The sequence below is a fragment of the Lactuca serriola genome, chromosome 9 (assembly GCF_051521515.1).
Source record: "Lactuca serriola cultivar US96UC23 chromosome 9, Lser_US96UC23_V15, whole genome shotgun sequence".
In the NCBI taxonomy this organism is placed as follows: domain Eukaryota; kingdom Viridiplantae; phylum Streptophyta; class Magnoliopsida; order Asterales; family Asteraceae; genus Lactuca; species Lactuca serriola.
Genome location: NC_136416.1, coordinates 103264917 through 103278036, shown reverse-complemented (window position 1 = coordinate 103278036; position 13120 = coordinate 103264917). Strand labels below are relative to the sequence as shown.

General features: G+C 34.8%; 1 protein-coding gene across 1 annotated transcript; it reads left to right on the top strand.

The window, feature by feature from the left end:
• Positions 1-1413: 1413 nt before the first annotated feature.
• LOC145075998 (uncharacterized) lies at positions 1414-2040 on the top strand. The gene has a single exon (XM_079022035.1). The coding sequence runs from the start codon at positions 1414-1416 to the stop codon at positions 2038-2040; it is 627 nt and encodes a 208-aa protein (XP_078878161.1).
• Positions 2041-13120: the final 11080 nt, after the last annotated feature.

Here is a 13120-nt window from a genome sequence, read left to right as displayed (position 1 = left end):
AAACAAAACTCTTCTCAATGAACGATTGTGTAAACGATCAAATATTGCTCTGCAATTATATTTTCATAAATTAATATTTTCTTTATGCAAATTTTTGCATATCATGTTTTCTCAAATAAGGAATAAAACAGAATATAAAGAATTTGAAAAGTTAATTAACTACTTATATAATATTATCCACATTGTTTGTAAAGTCATCTTCATCGAACATAAAATTTTAATTTTTACATCATTTGTTGCCGAATTTACCTGGATCCTCATCTCGTTCACTCACAGAAGACCTTGCCTAGCTCTACTTTCTTTCTTATACCAGGAAGCCTTTTGCTTGTCCCTTCGCACGTGAATCTTGATATACCGGCTAGAGAGCTTTGATTTATTCTATCCTTGGGGTTCCTTCCCTCATTTGTTACTAGCAGCTCTTCCTTTACACCTGAGAACTGTTGGTGATTTTATCACCAAATATATTTTAGTGTAATGGACGTAACAAGTGTTTCAAGAATAATGTTTTAGTTATAATACAAGTTAGGAGGTGCGAGAGTGCACACTTGTAATTACTAAATATTATTAGTACTGAACCCTAATCTACTGTGTCAAGTCGGGGGTCCCGCTCACCGGTGAGCGGGCGGGGTTCGGGAATGGATTGGGACACACGACTTTATAATTAGTGTCAAGTTATTTTGTTAAGATGATTGTAAAACTAATGTGTATATTATCTTCAGATATTCAAAAGAGTTGATGGGTTCAATCTTTGAGATACCTTGATTTCTCGAATATTTGAAATGTGTAATATACTAACATGAAAATTCAATCGTATCGATATTTTCATTTATGCATTAGTTTCGTTTCTTTTGTTTTTTAAGTTTGTTAATTCAAGGTTACACTAAAATAGGGGAGGATTGTTGGTGATTTTATCACCAAATATATTTTTGTGTAATGGACTTAACAAGTGTTTCAAGAATAATGTTTTAGTTATAATACAAGTTAGGAGGTGCGGGAGTGCACACTTGTATTTAAGACATTACAAGGACTGATTTGTCATTCTTGAAAAGACATTACAAGGTCTGATTTGTAATTCTTAAAAGATAGAAACTGATGTGACTTATCCGTTGATTGGATAAAACTGTGAAAACGGCTATTGAAACACATAAGAAAAACGCAAAACGTTCTTTCACTTCATCTTCTTCAATTGTTCTGATTTTGTGCCTTAAATCAGAATTGCTGCATCAGGAATTATCCCAAGTTTGGATTTCGTGATACCCAAGGCATATAGGGTCGAAATATCAAACTAGGAAAGTGTTAACACGATTCCTGTTTGTGATCCAGATTTCCAATAACCCTAATTCGAATTTCCCCAACATTCTTGTTTGATAATTTTGTTTTCTGGAAAAGATAGCTGGCAATTCACTGAAAGACATGAATACTTCGTTTGGCAAATTGGAGAAATTTCAGGGCCAAGATTTTAGACGTTGGCAAAAGAAGATGAACTTTTGGTTGACCACTTTGAAAGTTGTCTATGTTCTTTCTACTCCAAAACCAGAAGAGGTTGAAGATGCAAGTCTGGAACAAATCAGAAGGAGAAGCAAATGGAAGAATGACAACTACATCTGCATTGGTCACATTCTGAATGGTATGTGTGAATTCCTCTTTGACACTCATCAAAACATTGAAACAACAAGTGAATTATGGAACACACTTGAAGCAAAATATATTGCAGAAGATGCTTCAAGTAAAAAGTTCATTGTTTCTGATTTCAACAATTATAAAATGGTTGATTCGCGATCTGTAATGGAACAATATAATGAAATCCTACGAATTTATGGTCAATTTAAACAACACAACATGTCTATGGACGAATACTTTGCTGTTTCAAGTGTGATTGATAAACTCCCACCCTCATGGAAAGATTTCAATCACCATTTGAAACATAGAAAGGAAGAAATAAGTTTGATTCAACTTGGGATTCATTTGAAAATCGAAGAAGGACTTCGTGATCAAGAGAATGATAAAGGAATTGGAAAGGGCAAATCTGATTTTGGATAACCCCAAGTTCATATGGTTGAATGTGATAAAGAAGACAATTCTAATCATAAGGGCAAGGGTAAAAAACGTAAGTATGAGGGTAACAACAAAAAGTCCAACAAAAAATACAAGGATTCCAAGGAACTTGTGTGTTGGAGATGCCATCTAAAAGGGCATATGAAACGTGACTGTCGGGTGAAACTTGGAAATAAAGGTGCTAGTGGTAGTGGAAAAGAGGGTGCTGGTGGTGGCAGTGGGTCTCATGATCAATCTGCAACCAAAGGTCAATTAACTATTGATCTTGTAAGTTCAGTATTCAATGTTATGCTACTAACTCCAGAAGTTTCTTTTGTACAGGGGGATGATACAGATTCATGGTGGCTTGATACTTGTCCTACACATCACGTGTGTAATGATGAACGATGGTTCATGAAGTTGAACATAGTAAATAAAGGTTCTGTCTTACACATGGCGGATGAAGGATCAAAGCCAATTTTAGGAACTGGTGTTGTTAGTATTACGTTTATTTCTGGAAAAACAATTAGTTTGTTTGATGTATTGTATGTTCTAAAGGTTCGAAAGAACCTTGTGTCTAGTGGTTTGTTGACTTATATGGGTTATAAACAAGTAATCGAGTCGAACAAGTATGTGTTGTCTAAATGTGGAATATTTGTGGGATTTGGTTATTATTGTGAACGTGTTTTTAAGTTAAATGTTATAAGTTGTTTTGCATCACATGTCAAATCTACTTGTATGACTTCTGCATCTAATCTTGATAATTCTATGTTATGGCATAATAGATTAGGACATGTTCATATTAAAAGAATAGTTGAAATGTCAAAATCCGGATTGATTCCAACTTTTGATTTCCATGCTACACCTTCCTTGGGAAATAAAGAGTACATTGTTACTTTTATTGATGATTCAAGTCGGTTTTGTTATGTGTACTTGGGAAATAAAGAGTATATGGTTACAGAATTTGATTTATGAGATTCCATTGTGGAGGAAACCGATTTCACCATTATCTATCTGTTGTGATAGTGTTTTTACTTTGAGTAAAGCTTATAGTCAAGTTTATAATGGTAAGTCGAGACACATTTATGTTAGACATGGGATGATTAGAAATCTAATCATGGATGGTGTGATTTCGATTGAGTTTGTAAAATCACAAAAAAATTTGGTGGACCATCTCACTAAGAGTTTGGCGTGAGACTTAGTGCACAAGTCTGTTATAGGGATGGACTTAAAGTCCTTGTAAATTCTTATGAATGAGACACCCAATTCCCCTCTAATACAATGTTAGAGGTTGAATTCAATGAGGAAAGCTTATTTATATGAATTCGAACACACATTATAACTATCCCAAGGTACGTGTGGTTGAACCTGTAGAGACCAGGATGAATTTGATTTCTTAATGATTCTTTTGATAAAATGTATACATGTACATGAATAAAAGAATCACCTATATGATCGTGAAATGCAACCGCACTTCAAAGAGCTTGGGACTTGGCTTTTATACGATCAAGAATAGATTGGGACACACGACTTTATAATTAGTGTCAAGTTATTTTGTTAAGATGATTGTAAAACTAATGTGTATATTATCTTCAGATATTCAAAAGAGTTGATGGGTTCAATCTTTGAGATACCTTGATTTCTCGAATATTTGAAATGTGTAATATACTAACATGAAAATTCAATCGTATCGATATTTTCATTTATGCATTAGTTTCGTTTCTTTTGTTTTTTAAGTTTGTTAATTCAAGGTTACACTAAAATAGGGGAAGATTGTTGGTGATTTTATCACCAAATATATTTTTGTGTAATGGACTTAACAAGTGTTTCAAGAATAATGTTTTAGTTATAATACAAGTTAGGAGGTGCGGGAGTGCACACTTGTATTTAAGACATTACAAGGACTGATTTGTCATTCTTGAAAAGACATTACAAGGTCTGATTTGTAATTCTTAAAAGATAGAAACTGATGTGACTTATCCGTTGATTGGATAAAACTGTGAAAACGGCTATTGAAACACATAAGAAAAACGCAAAACGTTCTTTCACTTCATCTTCTTCAATTGTTATGATTTTGTGCCTTAAATCAGAATTGTTGCATCAGGAATTATCCCAAGTTTGGATTTCGTGATACCCAATGCATATAGGGTCGAAGTATCAAACAAGGAAAGTGTTAACACGATTCCTGTATGTGATCCAGATTTCCAATAACCCTAATTCGAATTTCCCCAACAAGAACAACCTATTCTATTCACAGTGGAAAAGTCGAAACGAAGACCACAAAAAGCATAGTCAGAAGCCACATCAGCAGTTCGCGTTGACGACATTAACAAAATCTTAATAAGAGCTTAACGCAACCTCAACCCTCGAGAACAGATTCATAGGACCGATATCTCAGCTCATATCGGCCATTTTAAGCCAGCTAATTGGCCAATATCGTTTCTTTTGAATTGGTACTGGACTTACATTGGAAAGCTTGTGACATGGTGAGATGGTGCTCTAAAGTTAAGAATAGGAACTTTCCTTCTAAGTTGATTGTATCTTCACATGCCTGATAACTACAAAGAAAGCAGTCTAACTAATTTTTGCATAAATATAATGTAAATGATATAATGCCAAAAATTGCTGTTATATTAAATTTTTACATCAAAATAATATTAAATTTTGATATGGCCATTTTAGTATTTCAATTTTTAGTTTGCTATATTTCTAGTTTATATACTGTATAAATGCTACAATTATTTCCTATAATATTATTTTAGAAAGTGACTTGTTATTAGTTAGTTATATATATTAACTTTATTCTTTTATGTGTCGAATTTCTTTAAAAATCTAAATAAAGATTAACAATTTAAAGCACATATATAATACTATTTAATAAATACAAAGGGTGTTCTTAAAAATTATATAAATTAATTTTTTGATTAGAATTATAATTGTTAATATAAAAATATAATAAATTTGAGACGAAATATTATCTACATAATTTATTACATATTTTAATATAACAAATGTGTTAGGGACTCGATCGAGATGGTCTAACAGAAGTTGGACTTTGTAAACATACTAACTATCTATAATTATTATGATGGATAAAGTTTGATTTTATTGGCAACTATAAGAAAATCCGTATATATATAATTATATACCAATTAATACTTAAGATACTTTCTCACGTTATTTTGATCTAAAACTTATATGAAAACGAGAAGTATGTCTTCATCCCACCAACCATATAATATTGGGTAATGTAGAAGTATGGGAGGCATTAGAGGCAATTTTTTTTTGACATTTTCTTTATTAAATATAATAATTTTAAATAAACCAACTATAGCTTCGACGATTTATAACGTAATATATTATATGCCGTCGATTTTTTCCCTGCGCTACTGTTGGGAAACTGCTTCACACATAGAAAAGTGACTGATTATGCCTATGTTTAAAGGGAGTTGATAATTCCATTTGAAACTTTTATCCATCCACTTAATCAAAATATATTTTCTTTTTATGCCCCTTAAAAACGACCCTTTTCCCCTTACTTGATTTTGCCACTGTTTCTGATTTTGATTCTTACATAGTTCATTTTGGAAACTCAAGATTTCCCTACGTTAATCTAACATTTTTTTTTTTAAATTTCTGTGATAGTTTAATTTTTAATTTATTATATGATTAGTTTATAACCCGTGAGAAGTGAGAACCCCAGTTATGAAATTAATTAATTAAATTTTAATAAGGGTGAAATTAATTAGTGTAATAGTAAAAAGTCATAATTATTAATAAATATTTTTTAAATAAATAATTTTAAAAAATTATTTATTATGAAAAATACAAAAATTTTAAATTTAGTTATAAGTTCATATTTAACTTATAATTAAAAAAGTAAATGTTTTTATAAAAAATTTAAAATATATTATTTAAAACCTTACGTCATTAATTATGATAGTAATTTACCTAATATATCTTTCTGACACGTGAAATAATCTTAACAAAGATTTGTATCTGAGTGACACATGTTAAAAGAAAATTACAACTATTCTTTTATTAATATTAATATATAGATATTAAAATAAAGTATATGTACATTACAATAATATTGAAGTATTTGAAGCAAAAATCTGAAAAAAAATCATATGGATACAATATAAATACCACATAGACATTATTATCGGAATAAGTTAAATACCATATTTAATGACATATTATTATTGGAATCAGTTAAATATATTTGTTTGATTTATTTAATGCCATAAGTTAAAAAAATAAAAAATACAATAGAGGAGATGATACTTCCATTTGATATTTTTATTCATCCACTTTGAAACCACTCTCATTAAAACCCTTTTCTGATTGTGATCCGTTAAATTCATTCACCTTTTATATTGATATTGTTCTGTTTTTAATTTTGATTTTTACTTTTATGTTTTGTTTTAATTTTAATTTTCTCTCATTTTTCTCTTTTCTCTCCCTCTTTCTTTCTCTCTCTCTCTCTCTCTCTCTCTCTCTATATATATATATATATATATATATATATATATATATATATATATATATATATATATATATATATACACACACACAAAGAAAGAGAAAAAGTGCTAAGTTCAAATATGGATTGACATCTATTGTGTGGACGTGTGGATAATGCTATTCTGTAAGAATTATAAAAAAAAAATATGTTGTTTGATAATATGAATACGTTCAACCTTATATAACTATTTTAATTATTAAGCATTTTCACTAACTAAATTGTCTATAAGGTTATTATATATATATTTTTAATTATTCTTATTCTGTCAGAATTTTATCAAGATGCTTATTGAGTCATATTCTGTAAGAATTAAAATAAATAAAAAACGATGAATGAGAACAAAAATAAATTAGAATTGGTGAGAATCCATTAAAATAACAATAGTTCTGTGAGATTGAACGTATTCACATTACTAAACAACATATTCTCTTAGTAATTTTTCATAAAATAACATTACCCACACGTCCACACAATAGTTGTCCATCCACATTATAACCTAGCCCTATATAGATATCGTACGTTAATATAGGTTATTTATTTAACAATATATTAAAGTTAACAAATTAAGTATATCATATTCATAAGTCACAACGTCTTCCATTTATGATAATATTTACAACTAAAAATGTGTTTAAGTTAATAAATTTAGTATATTATATGGAAATATGAAGAATTGGGAGTTTCAAATAAATGTGGTGAAAGAAAAAATATTTTTTTTTATAATATAGTATGATATATATATATATATATATATATATATATATATATATATATATATATATATATATATTGAGAACACTAAAAGGTTGAGAAACGCGAGAACAAATGTGGACCAATCGTTTCATAAGGGTCAAAAATACGAAAGTATATAGTTACGTAAACAGTAATTAGGCAACATAAACATAACATAAACGTATTAAATAAACACGTAACAGACATTTTCCTTGATTGAAGCCAGAACGATGAAGAATGTTAATTGGATAAAAGTTATTGAAACCATATTCGTTATTGCTGCAATCCATGACGCCGACATCAGACGTGTAATCAAAATCTGCAAAATATTACATCAATACTGTTGTCGTCGTGTGGAATCAAATTATGATTCGTTGATTGAATTCGGCTCCGATGAGGCACACCGGATGTGGGGATTGTTATGGCGATGAAAGTTACTTCAATTCACTGATCGATATTGGTGCTGAAGGTGAAGGTACGTGTTCTTGATTTCATATATTATTATTTGAATGTAATCATATTGTGAAACGAAAAAGGAATGTTGTCATACCCCAAAACTGGAACGGCGGAAACGTTCTGGGGTGGATGACGTCATTACAACAAACCTTCACCTACGGGATGCGGATTCCGTCTCGTGTCGTTAGCGATTCCTACTGGTTTGTCTACGAAGTTAGGGTTCTCAATGGTTTCTATCAAGATGAGTGGGATACGAAGAGTGACATCGGGCAAACACATATCAAGTCTAAGAAGTGGATCGATCTGTGGTGAAACTTGTGGAATATCCAAAAGTAGTAGTGGTTTGACGAGGGTTGGACCAATCTCCGTAAAGAATCTCGGATGGTCCTAAGCTCTCGGAAGGGTAGGGCTTTTTAGTACTTAGAACATAGTGTACTTCTATGGTGAGATCATCACTGGCGTGATCGCCATTCCGAAGTTCCTAACGTTCTCTCTCATACTGGAAGTGTAGTCCTTCAGGTTGGTTCTTAGGAAGCTCGGGTTGTCCTTGGTTTCGCGTTTCCTGTCAATTGGCTGTTAGAGAGTTTCTAGATCATCGGATGGATTGCGTGTCTACGGTTATCTGTTTGCTGTAGAGTGTCTATCTCAATCTTGTGCAAAATGAACCTGCACCTCTGATTCTTGTGATATTTTCGATGGAAACCCTCAGGGTCGGGGAGATCGGGTTTCACCGGACGAGTGTTGGACTATCTCGGGAGGTGGTTCTATTATTTCTGCGCAAGATAGTATTCGTGGAACACCTAGTAGTCCAATGAATCTCTAAGACGTTGGTTTATTTTAGTGCAGAAAGCGGTTGCTCTTGTATAACCCATCGACTAACACCTAGACTGGTGTCAAGTCTATAATCTCTTCGGGATCTGGGTTGTAAGGCTTAACGCAACTACTTTCGCACTTTGATCAAGTATTCTTGGCTGCGAAGGTTATCCTGTGGTTCTCAGTATTCTAGTGTTCACTTCGGAGAATTTAGTCTATCGTCTACAAGGAGACGGTGACTTCCTCCATGTGATGGGGCGGAGGATCCTAGGCACTACTCGTCTGTAACGGGGTGGACGAAGTGCCTGAGTAGTGCGAATATCGTTGGCAACTACTCTTCCGAAGGTTCTGAGTTTTCTCGGTCTTGGTCAAATCTAGTGAGTATAGGGTTCCATCACTCGGAACTTTAATCTCCTCATCCACTCTTCTTAGATTTTAATTTATCGCAGCTCTCGGATTTCCGGGTTATTCGTTGCGATGCTTAATTTGGGGGATTAAGCATGAATGGATGGTCGTAGTCAATGTCCTTGACTCTTACGAATCAGATTTCCCGACCAACCGAGGGTGTTTAGCCACTATGTTGGCTTAATCAGGATGACAACAAACTTCGGATCTGTGGTCATTATAGTAGCCCAGCCCGCAAGGGTTCTCTTGACTCTAGCTCCCGTTCCATGGGATAGGATGAAGGGTCTTGCTGGGGGACCTACGGAGTATGCTTCGGGTGGTTATTGTCTTCCGGAATTCTTGCAGTGTCTTTCGCTTTGGTTTCTATCTGTCTAAGGAGGGTTGGTTACCAGTGCGCGGTACCCCTCTCCCGGGTACTTCGGAAGGTTTGAAATAAGAGTGACGACTGACGGATCGCATTAGTATTTATTATTTTTATTTTGTTTAGGTTTGGAAGAACCATTATTTGCCAAATGGCTATGGAGAAAGTTCTTTTTACACAACACTAAGGATTTACACATGGTTGCACGAAGGCGAACCATGATTAATAGAGGCGTTGAAGTTGGCATACTTCGACATGATATAGAATGAGGGTCGATAGAGTCATGTGTCGAACGGGCACACCAGTTCTAGGCGTCTCGGGTTTCATCCCTTGTATCACTGTCGCGGATACTTGGACTGATAGAGTCGACGCGGAACTATAGAGAGTCCTAAGTGTTTCTGAGTAGAGTACCTTTTTATGAATGGATTCTCACGAGACATTTCTATAATCGCCTCACATATACTAGTCATGTATAATTAAGGTGGGGACGACTGTTGATTGAGCGACTCCGCCTTAAATCCACAACCAAACGAGGAACAGGAAATGAGGCGGCCTTCACTTACTCTAGGTCTATCCATCTCAATTATACATGGCCGTAACATATATATTTAGCCAGTATAGTTTTACATGATGAAATTTTAAATTTTATAACAGTGCTGCGACTTTCGCCTTAACGGGGAAGTAATTGCATTTAGAATTAGCCTTTTAATGTTTTCTGTTAGTTATTTGGGATTGAGAGACGTACCAAAATCTACCAGGTTCCTTGATGCTTCTCCCTTAGCATTAGGGTCAGACTCCTCCCGAGTCTTTGTTGTTTCCTTCAGTTTGGATAGTTCTTCTTGAAGTGTCCATCCTTACCACATAGGCGGTAAACTGGGGTGTCTGCCATATTGGTGGTTGATGTAATAAACTCAACCAGGATTCTGCAGACGCGAGCAGCATGGCCCTTCATATTGCACCTAACACAACAGAGTTCTCGACATCTATCATGATGGTGGTAACTGCACTTGCTGCAGTGGGGAAGGTTTCCTAGGTATGGTCTTCTGAAGGTCAAGATGGGAGGGCTGGCATGGGCATTGACTGTCTCAGCTCTTTGCCCTTCGGAAGGTCCTTGAGCCGAGTACTTCCCTCCTCAATATTGAGTTTTCTCTTTAGTGGAGTTGGCTGAGGTTCTTGGGTGGCTGCGTACACAGAGGTTGGTTGCTGCTGCCCACCACTAGGATCGAGATTCTCGATAGGGCTCTTGCTAACGTTGGCGTTGTTAGCATTCAGTTGAGCCATGGCAGCTGCAACGGCTGCCGAGACTGCAGTCTGGAAGGTAGCTTCATCGAGTAAGAGAGTAGGTTTCTTGCTAGTGGATTGGTTATGCTTACTCGGAGGCATGGTTTTTCCCATACGGAAAGAAACTCAAGCAGATGAGAGACGATGGTTAACCCTGGACATATTTGTCCTTACTGTATTAGGCACAAATTTTTCCTGTGCCTCGGATATTGGTTGTCTGAGTGTCGACCTACATCCCTATGATGTAGTCCTGGTGTACAAGGTAGGAGTGTGAGTATCGGAAAAAGCTATAAGATGGAAATCGTTCCTACTAAGTTACCTTTATACTGGGAAAGGTTTCACTCTCCGGCTTGGAAAGATTTGAGAATAGTTTGGAACAAAGACCGCGGGAAGAAAGGCTCATGAAGACTTATGGCTGAACAACCTCAATAGAGGTGTGGGGATCCGCTCTAAGCGTATTACTTGCAACGGGAAAAGGCGATTTACCTAACACATAGCGTGAGTAGTGTAACCACTAACTCGCTAAATTGTATTATTTTATGGGTGTATTAGCGTGACGAACACGAGGAAAAGACACTTCCTGGGTTCCATGTACTGGTTCCCTCTGTCTACCTCGTATCTTTGACTGGGACCGACGTTGGTTTCCTTCGGGTAGTTACCTAGGGTTCTTTTCTCGGGAGGAAGTATTGAATCTCTCCTCCGCCTTACTTCCGAATCCGACTCGGGGTGTCATCACTTCATGATAGATGACTGGAAATCTCAGAAGTTTAGGCGAATTTTCTTCACCGATGTCCCTAAAAGATATAGGCACTTGGTGAATTCAATAGTCCCGACCTAGTTCATTTATTTTCGACTGAAAATTTTCTCAATGAACCTCTTCGGGGTCTTAATTCAACTCTTCTGCCGAGTACTGAAGTGGATAGGGTTTTCTACAGGGTTCGCGTGAGAATGGAAATGTATAAAGAATCCTAAGAGATTATTAACATTTCACTGTGTGATCCATATCGAGTCCTGCTACGATTACACAGGGTATACAAATCATATATAGCTTAGATCCGATAGGCCTTCGAATATGTGATACTACTCGATATCCACATCCAAACAAGGAAAAGGAAGTAGAGCGAAACCACACAGTCTTAGCCTATAGGATGCTTATTATATATAACCTTGTGAGTATACTCTCTGTAATTGTAAGTATATCAATAAGGATCTTTTTAGTTCTTCACACAAGGTTGTCTATGAATCCTAAAATACCCCTATGGTATTTTAATTTCTTGTTTGTTTCTTATCTTCTGAATATGATTCTGGGATTAGTGTGAGTCTTTTAGTACTCCAAAATACTCCTATAGTATTTTAAACTTTATGTTTGGCTCTAGCATTCCTAGTTGGTAAGTTTCAGACCTGTTGCAACACCACTATCACTCCCAAGCACACGTTCATCGCATCTCGAATAAATGTAGTTGATCAGGTTACATTTATTCCAGCTTACGATTACATAACTGCCCAGGTTTGACGGTAATTCTCAACATCCGAAGACTTTTATTCTTGTTCTTCTTGTGATACTTGTGTTCGAGTGTTTAGATTTTGGATGTTCTTATACTTTGGTAAAATATGGTTATATTTTAAAGTATAATTCTTGGGCAGAGTGTTTTATCCCTATGTATTTATAGGCTGTATATCTTTTATGAATTGATATACTTAGCTCACTATAAACAATGCTTTGATACCAATTTGTCACACCCCAAAACCGGAATGGCGGAAACGTTCTAGGGTGGATGACGTCATGTCAAGTATCACAACATATGCAGTATAGTAATCAAAGTACAACAACCATTGCATTAATAGTAATAGTTTTACATAGTTTACATTGTATAGAATCATCAAAGTAATACAAGTAATAATGTAGATGCAACTTGGTACTAAACAGTCTTCACCAAAAGCGTCTGAGATGTACCTGTTTATAGCTGACCTGAGAATACAAGTTATTTGAAAGTGAGTATCAGCATTTTTTACAAATGCTGGTGAGTTCATAAGTATTTAGTGTCATTTTATCCAAATAACTTTATATAAGTAGTAGTTTTTAAGCATACAGTGAATTAGAGTCCTTTCCAGAAAATCCTATATTTTCTAATTAAAAGCAGTCTTCTACCAAGACTGGACAGAGTTATGTGGTAAAAAGTAATTTTTCCTTAACACTATCATTATCAAAATGTGGTATTGATTTTGAAAGAAAGTAGGAGAATATCAGGGAAAATAACATATGCCTCAGCAGTGAAGACTGCTGACTAAGGCAAAAAGAAATCATAGACTCCAGGAGAGTATCGAATGAACGGTAGGCCTGGCTTAGTCTAACAAAAGGGAGACACAGACCCCAGACGGTATCAAATGAAAGATACGTCTAGCAAGGTCTAAAAACAGTGAACACAGACCCCAGATAGTATTAACTGAATGATACGTCTAGCAAGGTCTAAAAACAGTGAATACAGTGTTAAAACCCGTTACCTTAAGGC

Bases quoted from the DNA above. Each gene is read 5' to 3' on its own strand.
- LOC145075998 (XM_079022035.1), top strand. From the start codon at position 1,414: ATGAATACTTCGTTTGGCAAATTGGAGAAATTTCAGGGCCAAGATTTT.